Below are 12,050 nucleotides of genomic sequence, written 5' to 3' on the forward strand. Positions count from 1 at the left end.
TTAGTGACGGACGTATTCCGTCACTAATCAGCATATATCTGTTGCTAAACATGTGTTGCGACGGATTAGCGACGGAATGTCGTCTGTTGCGATTTTGCGCGTTGCTAACCTATTAGCGACGGAAAAATGAAATCCGTAGCAAACTTAGCGACAGAGTAGCGACGTATGAAATCTGTTCCACATTATAGCAACGGATTATTTTGTTGCTATTGTTATGAATTCCGTGACTAATTTCATATTTCATTTCGTCGTTTTAGTAAATTAGCGACGAAAACTATTGTCGCTAATCCGTCGCAAAATCTTTGAATTATTTGTGCCTGCATTTAGCGACAATACAATGTTTGTCGCAGTCTGTAGCCTACTGTTTTCCCTCTAGCAACGACCAAAATCCGTCGCAAATCTGTCACAAATATTTTTCTTCCAATTTTTTTTTATTTTAAATACACCTGTTAACACATACTAAATACAAAGTAATAAATACCCTTAAAATAACTGACATTCACATAAAATAATATTTATAAAAAAGATTCAAAATAGATAGCGAAATCCTAATCGTTAAGTCCAAAACACCGACAACACCAAGTTGTCAACTACCAAAAGAACCCACACATCCATCAAGTATTGTTAGTGCATAATTTTGTTCTTTCCAACAAAAAGCAGATAACTTTGTGCTTGAGATCCAAGACCATATATTCTTCTCTTCCTTGTTCCCCTAGCAGCTTCGTAATATGCTTCACATTGATCAATATCAGACTGAGATCAACATCATTGCCCTTGGCATCCTGCAAAAATTAAAAGAGCTTTAGCCATCCGATATCTTGTCACGGTTACAGCTTAAGCCGTATAATCCTGAGAAAGAACTACTCTCAATCAATAATGTTTCATTACTTATCAACATCAAAACAGACTTGAAACCAAAACTTTAGACTATAAAGAAACTAAAACAAGCCCCACAAAATGCATATATCACAAGTTAATTGGCTGCTAGCACTAAGCTAATACCATATACCACAAGTTAATTGGCTGCTAGCACTAAGCTAATACCATATACCACAAGTTTACACCTTTTGCTCATGTTTTCCTTTCTATTTTACTGATAAGTTTAATCAATTGCATTAATAGCACTTAGATGGTTGGAAAATGTATACAATACACTATGCTTGTGTTGTTCAACCACATCCATTTTAACAAAATATCCCAATTATCTACACGTCATAGCTAGAACCCTTTACACCAAAACTATAAGTAACATGGAGAAAAGTATCCAAATGTTCAAGTATAAGAAAGGTATGATTTCCAGTGACCCTATTTCATAATTCATTAGTTTTGAATTTCATCTACTTACAGCTTCAATATCTTCTTCTGCCAAAGCTTGATAAACTCTAGATCTGCTCATAGGATTAATGCTCCCAAGCAAACTTGAATAACTTAGCTTGCTGGTGTTTTTTGCATCCTTTAGTATGCAATCAGGGGGTTGCCCCTGCATAAAAATTTAAATTGTATTCAATGGGAGAAATTACTAGCTTTAAACACTAATATAGGCAGAACTTAAAAAAAAAAAAAAAAAAAAAGGCAAAAGGAACCAAAGCACATGCATGTATATGAAGAATTAGTTGGCCATACAGCAATCCATAAAGAAACACAATGCAAATCACATGAGAGATGTGAACAAAGATTTAATAAATGCAAGGGAAGTGTAACTGCAATTATAGTGCCAATGGGCATGAAGTAAGTAGAATTATTCTACATTCACATCACATGTATTATTTTATTCAAAAACAAAGTAAAAGTGACACTAATATAGCAGTGAAGCGGTAAACTTTCTTTCCAATCTCAAAGAAAAATCAGCATATATCTTGTTAAGGATGTAAATTTCAGATGAAAGTATTAGTTACTAGTTTATTTGAGTTGGTTAAGTTCTTCCATATTTTGAGTTCTAAGAAATTTCTATGCTATCTTTACATCTTTTCTCCCTAGCTACTCCAAAAATAACTTGAAACAATAACTTTTTACCTTTTAAAGAATCGGACCATGAGTTGACAGAGGAATGTGGAATATGGAAGATTTTGGCAAAATAACGGCTACAACACTAGATCCATCCATATTCACACACCAACTACTACACCAATATTTTTAAAAAGTTTGGAGGCAAGGTTACTTGGGATTTTCTTTTCCGCAGATAATTCCTGTGATCTTCATGCTAAAATCTATAAGTTTTTGAGTTGTAGAATATTTACCAGTAGAATATAGTTTTAGTAATCTGTAGTCTTCAGTCATAAGGACTTGTTAAGGTTCAATCCTCCCCATCTCAACATATGTTAGTACATTAGTTTTCAAGAGTCAATAACAACTGTGTTCTTTTTGGACCGACTAAAAAAAAATAAGCTTCGCATATACAATTAGGTACTAATTGGCATTTGTATATTATAAGAGCTGGAAGGTTAAGTTAGTTGTGGACTTGTGGTGGGGTTGTAAGTACCCATCCTTAGATTAAGTCGCCTTTGGTATATGCAGTAACAGTATTACAAATTCCAGCAAAAGCACACCAGTAACAACATAGAACATCAACAGCAATGCAGATTCATGTTTAGCCCAAAAAAAAAAAGCAATGGCTTAGTTCAAAATGGAACAGCAAGTAACCTTATAGCACAACAGTTCCAACACCAAGATATGTAGGAGCTTAATTCATCAGATGCAATGGCCAAATCACAAATACAACAACAGCCCATAAAATGTAGTAGCACATGTCGTTCATTATTAGGCCAAAATGCTATGGCAAAAACCAAGCAACCATTTAATCTCAATTCATTACCGATCATAGAAGCCAACTGTAGGTAATGGCCAAGCAGCAAAACAACAAAATGTAAAGGCATGAGTCATTAAAATTCAGAACTGCACAACCATTACACCTTAGTTCTCAAAATAGAAACCAAGTGCAGCAATATGTTCTCAGTGCAACAACACTCAAAATTATCTCAAGGTTCTCCCAACAATGAATTTAAAAGTGCCACAACAGCCTTTAAGACAGTACACCTTGACAAGGAGATGTAACAACATAGCACCCTTGATCCTAACAGTGTTTTAAACAACAGAATGTGGCAACTACTGCCTGCCCATTTAACACTGATAAGGCTCCAATTGCAGTAACGGTTAACCAAAAATATGCAGTAATAGCTTACCTGAAGTTCAGCAGCCAAATGATCCAAAATGCAGTAGTTTCTTACCAACAAACCCAACTCCAAATGTGGCTCGAAAAACCAACAACAGGCAGCAGTCACTCCATTTCAAGTTTAGCAGCAAATTAGGGATTTCGATAAGCCCCCAAGTTATGCAAAATGTAACTTCTTAGAATAATGGTTTTACATATACAAAGACTCAATCGAAGTAGCCAATTTACATTGCAATTTTACTACTAAAACGTATTTCTTATTCCAAGCAAATCATTCTTATAGACAAGTTAATAAACAGTAATTGAAAACCATGAAACGACATTGGTAATTCATAGATTGTATTCAGCCATCTTTATTGGCATTCAAGTTCAAAGGAAACTATTGGAGATATGGTGAGATATGGTCTGCATTTCTGCACAGTTTTTCAGCATTTCTGCACAATTTTTCAGCATTTCTGCACAGCGTTTCAGCATTTTTGCACTGTTTTTCAGCATTTTGGCACTGCGTTTTCAGCATTTCTGCACTGCGTTTCAGCATTTCTGCACAATTTTTCAGCGTTTCAGCATTTCTGCACTGCGTTTTCAGCATTTCTGCACTGCGTTTCAGCATTTCTGCACGATTTTCTAAACTGCGTTTCAGTATTTTTTTAGTGTTGTGCTTCAGCAGTGATTTTTTTCTGCACTGCGTATTTGTATTTTTGCACTGCATTTTTCGCATTTCTGCATAGGTTTTTCAGCATTTCTGTACTAAGTTTCAGCATTTTAGTACAGTATTTTTAGCATTTTTGCACTGCATTTCCGAAATGCTGAAACGCAGTGCAGAAATGCTGAAAATGCAGTGCAAAAATGCTGAAAAACTGTGCAGAAATGCTGAAACGTTGTGCAGAAATGCTGAAACGCAGTGCAGAAATGCTGAAAAACTGTGCAGAAATGCTGAAACGCAGTGCAGAGATGCTGAAAAACTGTGCAGAAATGCTGAAACGCTGTGCAGAAATGCTGAAACGCAGTGCAGAAATGCTGAAAAAGCAGTGTAGAAATGCTGAAAAACTAGCATTTTTGCACTGCATTTCATTAGCATTAGCAGTACAAAAATGCTAAAAATACTGTACTAAAAGCACACCAGTAACAACATAGAACATCAACAGCAATGCAGCTTTATATCCCATTTGTAACAAAAGCATACATATATCTGAGCATACATATATCTGAGCAGTAACAAAAAGCATACATATATACCATTTGTAAAAATATAAAGCAGATTAAAGGAAACATATGAAAATATATATAAATATACCTGGAGATGGCTTGCCACATTCCCTCTTGTAACTCCTTCAACATTCATCAGGTCAAAATCTTCTTACGGACATTAGAAACAGGACGAAAAAACTAGTCCATTAATATGGAAGTATCCATATAATAAAAGATACACAAAGACTAACCACAGTGATGCTAAAGAAAATCACCTCCAATGCATAAATATGACTGCAATTTGCGGATACCATTTATGCGGATGACTGCAATTTGAAATCGATTACAGTAGAAAAATCATAGTACAACAGTAGATGATATACTTTTTTTATCTTTTAATATGTACAAACAAAAAGGTTCCTATATACTTTCATGCAGTAAACAAGAAATGAGATACAATTCTTATGTAAGGTCTGTAAAATCAACTTTTCTAGCAGCAGTGGAACTGCTGAATTGCCTTAAGAAATTACAAATACCAAAAGAAGCTTCAGTTTCCATATTCCAAGGGAGCAAATAATACTCCACACCACCTGTCCAACAAGAAAGTGCTAGAATCATTAATTATCGGTTGGCTGCTATAGTCTTGCAACTACAACTTCATAGTGTTACAAATCACCAAATAGCAAAGGGCATATTATACTCCGCAAGTAGAATCAGTAAAGCACAGAAACATACACTTGGCATGATGTCAATCTATGCCTGCACACATAGCTACAATACAAAAAGAGCAAGAACTGCCGAAACGCCCCAAATAGACTCAGCAGAAATCATTCTCACCGTTTTGTCAATAATAATTGAATTTTGACATGAGTAATCGTCTTATCTCAAGTAATCGTACTAGTTCTCCACAATACAGCATGAACATTTTAATAACAAAATGACGGAAGGAGATCTAGGAACTACGCAGATCTTGCAGTCTCAATAAATGTCATTTTAAAAAAGTATATCATCTTCTGTGTTTTAACAAAATGCAGTCATTTCTTTGCATTCTAAAAGACAACAATCATGTCAAGTGTAACAGCTTCTATCAAATGCATAACTATATATTAAGAGCAACAGTTTTACCCCAACATACAACAACAAAATGACTAAAAGTGCAGCAATTTTTATTCAGGATTTTCGCAATGTAGCATCAATTCTTCTTTGGCAAAAGTAGGCACCAATCAAGTATAGGAGTTTCTATCTCAAAGACCACATATGTTTGTTGTAAATGCAATCATTCAAACATAGTAAACAACTCTCAAAGTGCAGATACAAAACTCATTCAAATGTAGTAGCAGTTCATCAAATAGCAAAGTAAGGCACAAAATATGTCTCCACTATAGCAGTTGCTTGCCTAAAAAACAATCAGCAACCTGACACTTATTTCAGCTTCTAAAGATGCAGTAACATTTCAACCAGGATGCATCATTGAAACACTCAGAGCAGCAGCAAAAGGCAACGCAGCCAGAAGTTTTGTCTTCATATCATTAATACAACTGAATGACCTCTAAATGGAAGAACAAGCTGAAATAACTTAGTGAAACAGAAAATATCATTCACCTTTTAGTTAAAAAAAATGACAAACTGAAACTGAAACAAAAAAAATTGAGTAAGAAACTCAGTTCACTAACACTGATTTCAAATCACAGAATATAAAGAATGTTGAGTTCTTCAAGCTTTTTCTCGACATGCAACAAATTAAATCAAACTTTAACCACCAAATAATATTATCCTACAAGATTTAGCACAAACAAAGGTCGAATTTCCATTTTCATCAGATTTTGGCCGAAATAGAGATTCCCAACACTTAACCTTCAAATAAATTATAAACCCAACAGTTTTCAAGACACCCAACTTTGATTTTAGCCAAAAAAAAAAACTTAAAGACACTCTGTCCTTTAGATAATAAGCAAGAAAACACATATATCTTAATTTCGTTTTAGATTTAATGTCAGAAAACACAAAGAAGGAGATAAAGAATAAAGAAACTGCCCATAAAAGATAGAAAAATCAAAACATACCTTTCCTTTAGATAAAAGTTGCAGTAGAAGAAGAGAAAAACACAATAGAAACCCTAGATTCACATTATTTTGATCTATGTTGTGCTCTCTCTCTCTCTCTCTATGTTAGCAATTTCGCACACACTCTCTCTCTATCTGTGTTGGCTACTGTGTTTGAACTGAAATGAAATAATGTGTGCCCTAGCTAGGAGATATCTTTTTTTACATTTAACGACGGACTAGCGACGGATTTTATAATCCGTCGCTGAATAATATATTGATTTCTTTTAATAATTAATATTGCGACAAATTTTTCCGTTGCTGCAAATATATATTTTTTTCGAGAAAAATTAAAGGCCTAGCGACGGATTTTTCGTTGCTGAATCCGTCGCTAATGAAAAATAAAATTTGTCGCGCCTCTTCTGTTGCTAAATCTGTAGTGAAATTTAAGGCGCCAAAAATTCGCGCTAATTATTAGTGATGAAACTCAGTTTTCGTTGCTAATCTGTCACTATATAATGAGATAAAATTTTAGTTGCTTTTCTCGCGACAAAATGAGAAATCCGTAGCTAATCCATCGTTAATTAGCGACAGAATATGGTCTGTCGCTAATATTCCGTCACTAAACGCTGATTTTTTAGTAGTGGGTCAGGTGATCGCTAGGGCGGCGCCACCGGGGGCTGTCCCAGTACCGCTAAAGCGGGTGACGAGCAGTTAGTGATATTAATAAAGTGTTAAAAGCCCTTAGACCCTCATTATGTACCATTTCGATATTTGAGCTTGAAGAAACTGTTCTTAGGGATATTTAGAGGAGAATCTTGGAGGTAAATCTTGCCCATTTCTTCATTCTTCCTTTAATCCATTATCATGTTAGATTCCCCTTTTCCCTTAATAAACCCATGGTGATGGGAGTTCAAAAAGGGTTTTGGAAGAACATTGTCTCTAGGATTATTAATGATAAATTGGTGATGTTTATGTTAGATATTAACTAATCTAAATAAGCATATATCTTCCATTTTTAGCGTCGAATTCCGGAATTGGAGACTTAGGGTTTATACCAAATTTGGAGGTTTTGCTTGAAATCAAAAATTAGGCTAATCCTTGAGTTAATCAATAATTAGTGGTTGGGTTATGATTACCTAGTACTTAATTTGGTATTTTGTCCCTGAATTTCCCATTTTGCCCTTGTGGGCCCATTTTCTCAATTTCTAGGGTTAGAATTGACCTAATTGAAATAGTAGCAATATTAGTTTCATTCTTCATGATTTCTAATATAGAATTCAATTATGCTTAGACTACTTTGGTTCTGAGGTTCAGCGGATGGGCAAGGCAAAGGAGTGAGTTGTTGGTGTTGTGATTCGGCAATCCAGGTAGGTTATGGCTTACCTTTGGTGAGACTTCGTATAGCGAAGCATATATTTAGATTATAATGTCGGAGACAGCATGTGAACTGTTACACCTCAGAAAAAATTTCGTTCATGCACAGTGAATTGACTGACGAAGGGCATGATGCATACGATGTTTTGATAAGTAAGAAATAATATTTAATGATTCTAAATGAGATTTCAGAGACATTTGAGGTAGGAGACGAAAGTTGTTAAGGAAAGCAAGGTATATGTGGTGTGTCGGGCAAGAATTATGAGTATCGAATTAATGATGTCTTAATGACATTTTGGAGAAGAATTATAATGTCCCTTATATTGGTAATGAAGTGTCAAGTAAGTTTCAAGAAGGACCCATGAACCAAATATGGGCATAAGCCATCCAAAAAGGGCGAGTTAAGGAAACATTTTCGGATGATCTGGTTTGGAGGGGCCAAAACGCTATTATAAAGTTGGAATTGGGAAAAACACCAAGAATTAAAGTTGTATATAATTGAAAGATATTTCCAACCATAGGTCGTGGGCCCTCACAGCATATCGGGATCAAAAGTTATGGCCATTCTACGACAGACAGTTTGGGGCAAAGATATCACATTCTGGCGCACTTTGCGGCGCAACATGCGGCTCGCAAACACGACATGCGGCCATGCAGTTTCACCGCAAAGTGTGCCAGTGGAATTTGGTCAGTTGGAAAGCTTTGCGACACAACATGCGGCTCGCAGAGCATGTTGTGTCGGTCCAGAATTTTCTGGACCACTTTAAATATACCCAACTCGACCAAAATCACATTTTTCTTCATTCTTGGCCAAGAAAAACTCTAAAACCCTCTCTAACATTCATCCACAAGAGAACTCAAGGGAAATCCATGATCAATAACACCAAATCCATGAACCCAAGTGTATGAAACGTAGCCAACGTTCATCTAATTCAAGAAAACCCAAAAAAGAGGAGATAGGGTTTTGGTGCTAGAAGGGGATCTTCACTCAAGGCTTGTTCAACCATCATCCAAAGTAAGTTTCATGACCATTACGTGTTGTTTAAGGTATTGGAAGGTTAAGGTACCCGACTTGTAGAGAAGCATAGCAAATAGGTCATTCAAGAGTGAATAGTGTCATGTTTGAATGGTAGTTGAATTGAATCATGAATGTTAGGGTGTTGTGAGTATGAATACGTTATAAATGATATGTAGACCATGAGATAAGTGTGATACGTGGGAAAATGCGATAGCGAACCTATCACCATAGTGTGAAGAAATTGGAGATAAATGGTGGATTTTGCCTAAAGTATATAAATGATGATTGTTGCTTGCGATATTGTGAGTTGTGTTGTAGATGTTTAGGAGTTGATATGAAATACGGGAAAAGTAGTATAAACAAAGGAAGTGCTGCCCAATTTTCTCTAGAATTAGTAGTGCGTTCTTATGGTTGATTGACTAATGTTAGTACGAATCCTCTTTTGAAGGTAGAGACGCGACATTGAAGAAGAATAAGCGAACGCTAGATTGCTTAAACGAGAAAGGTATGTGAGGCTTAACTCTTCTTTCAAAAGGCATGAATCTTTTAAGTTTTCCATAATTCTTCTATAAGATGAAGCTCATGAGTCCTTCCATATATAGAATCACCTATGAGCATGATAATGATGATAATGAGCTAGAGTATAGAGGTTCGAGAAATTGTGACACGATGTTCCTACAATGCTAATGATGTCATTATTGTTAACACTCGCCTTATGTTTTACTTCCTTCAAGGTGAGGCATGATACTCATAAAGGTCCATAATACACTCGGGGGTTCACGACCTTACGTCACCCCGACATAGTGCGGTTGTCTTAAAGCCTAATGTGTGCTCTTAAAGCTAATGTATGCTATGACAATAAGATAATGAATAATTCTAACTTGTAATACGACTATGGAGTACATGGAATACTAAGAAATAATAACATAATGTTATGACAAGAGATGTATAATGATAATGTGTTATAATTGCTTTATGATGATAAGATTCCACCGCGCCTATATGGCCGGGCATGTCACCGCTAATGCGGGCTGCGTACGATTCCACCGCGCCTATATGGCCGGGCATGTCACCGCTAATGTGGGCTGCTATGTTTACACCGAGCCTAAAGGGCCGGGCATGATCACCACTAGTGGGCGGCATATGAGGGTTACCCGGACGCGGGTAGCGATGCAGACTATGATATGATGATGTATGTGATGATGTATGGGATGTGATAATATGTATGCTATGATTATGTAAAATGTGATATATGTTGAGAGTATGTTGTCCATGATATTCATTCAGGTTATATCTTTCTCTCATGACTCCTGATCTTTCTATTATGTTTGTTTATCCTATTCCTGCCTTACATACTCAGTACAATATTCGTACTGACGTCCGTTTTCTTTGGACGCTGTGTTCATGCCCACAGGTAGACAGGGAGGAGATCTTGCCCCGGATTCTTAGAGGTTGTTAGCTGACTAGAAGCCCTCCATTGTCCCGGAGGTGCATATGATGATTCTTTTGTGTACAATTGTAGATGTCATCTCTTAGAGGCTCATAGATACTCAATGTGGGTCATGTGGTTTCACAACGCGGATTTTGTGTAAATATATCGATATATGTTGTTGTATAAAAGCATGATGTTTGAAATGGAAAGCAGTTTCTTTTGTAAAATAAGCATGAAATTGATAAATGATTGTGGAATGAGTCCAAGAAGTAATAGTACGAGCGGTGCTCGGTGGTTAGTCCCGGGTACCCGTCGCGGCCCCTAGCTGGGTCGTGACATGAACCTTCGGGTATGAAGTCGAGGTGGATATTGCCTTAGGTTGGGCCTTGATGTGTGTTGGGACTAGCCACCCCGTTATGTGTACTTTAATTGTTCTATTGTGCTGGCTTGATGCTATGAGTAGTTGGTAGATATTGAATTCTGTGTTATCGTCTTTTGGGATAGAATTGACATACACGTTGTTGATATTTGTACTGGGATATGTTGTTGGCGTACCCACTGTTGGTACATTTGATATTGATATGTTGTTGGCATACCACTATTGGTATTGTGATACGATACATTTTTGGCTTACCCCATTGTTGGTACTTGTGCTATTGAACCTGATTGTTGATGATTGATATACTCATTGCACATATTCTCTCACATTTATGATGCATAGCCGATACCCGGTGATAATCCGGTATCGTTGAGTGAGCAAACTAATTGTCACGACCCGGCTAGGGGCCGCGACGGGTACCCGTGCTAACCACCGAGCACCACTCGTGTGACTACTCCTTAGCCTCTTTATCAATCGATTATCCACTTCATACATAATTTATAAGAAAACCATTCTCATCTGGAAACAAAAGCATTGTATATACTTGAGCCCTATAGGCTAGCAAAATAATACATATATGTACATACATACAAAATGACCCTTCCATGAGACCATACAGCCCACATCGAGTATCTACGAGCCTCTATGGAACGACATATACAATTATACACAAAATATCATCACAGGCACCTCCGGAGCAATGGAGGGCTTTCAATCAACTGGCAACTCTAAGAATCTGGAGTAATGCCTCCTCCCTGTCTACCTGTGGGCATGGACACAGCGTCCAAAGAAAAAGGACGTCAGTACGAACATTGTACTGAGTATGAGAGGCATAAACAGTGAAAGAATACATCAATAATATAGAGAAGCATCAACATAACATCTGGATCTGACTACTGATCATAAAAGAAGTAATGCATGCTGTCTTACTCATACTCATCATCATGGCATATATGCATCATACACAAGCTGCCCGTTCATATCGGAACGGTGTGATAATCAATAATAGTAGCCCGCGTCCAGGCCTCCCGCGTCCGGGGTACCATCTCATGCCGCCAACTAGTGGTGTCTGCCCATGCCCGAAGGTCATGGTGTCTCCGTATAGCTGCCCGCCTTGGCGGTGACTGTCTGGCCAACTAGGCACGGTGTAAAATGCTCATGACATGCTCAATGCAAAATACTCATAATAATATGGTCATCATAAAATACTCATCTTATCATGATATGTATATAAGGCTCAAGATCAACTTTATTCTATCGGGGTGACGTAAGGTCGTAATCCCCCGGTTACATTATGGAACCATTATGGACATTCTGCCTCACCTTGAAAGGACTAGTACATAAGGTGAGTGTAGTCAAGGAATAACATCCTCATATCGTATAGCTTATCTCATATGGACATTCATAGGCATAAGTTTTTAACTTCTTAGAAGGTGAGAGCTCAT

The 12,050-nt window shown here is 37.0% G+C and overlaps 1 protein-coding gene across 1 annotated transcript; it reads right to left on the reverse strand.

The window, feature by feature from the left end:
- Positions 1 to 503: 503 nt before the first annotated feature.
- Positions 504 to 2,763, reverse strand: LOC132635349 (uncharacterized). Its single transcript, XM_060351706.1, has 2 exons — positions 1,346 to 2,763; positions 504 to 782 (listed from the first exon to the last, which is right to left on the reverse strand). Exons 1-2 carry the CDS (start codon positions 1,484 to 1,486, stop codon positions 615 to 617), a joined length of 309 nt encoding a protein of 102 aa, XP_060207689.1. The 5' UTR covers positions 1,487 to 2,763; the 3' UTR covers positions 504 to 614.
- Positions 2,764 to 12,050: the final 9,287 nt, after the last annotated feature.

This window comes from Lycium barbarum, chromosome 4 (genome assembly GCF_019175385.1).
Source record: "Lycium barbarum isolate Lr01 chromosome 4, ASM1917538v2, whole genome shotgun sequence".
NCBI classification, from domain to species: domain Eukaryota; kingdom Viridiplantae; phylum Streptophyta; class Magnoliopsida; order Solanales; family Solanaceae; genus Lycium; species Lycium barbarum.

Bases quoted from the DNA above. Each gene is read 5' to 3' on its own strand.
- LOC132635349 (XM_060351706.1), bottom strand. From the start codon at position 1,486: ATGCAGGGGCAACCCCCTGATTGCATACTAAAGGATGCAAAAAACACC. The intron at 783-1,345 runs GTAAGTAGATGA...TAATTTTTGCAG, and splicing joins CAGAAGAAGATATTGAAGCT to GATGCCAAGGGCAATGATGT.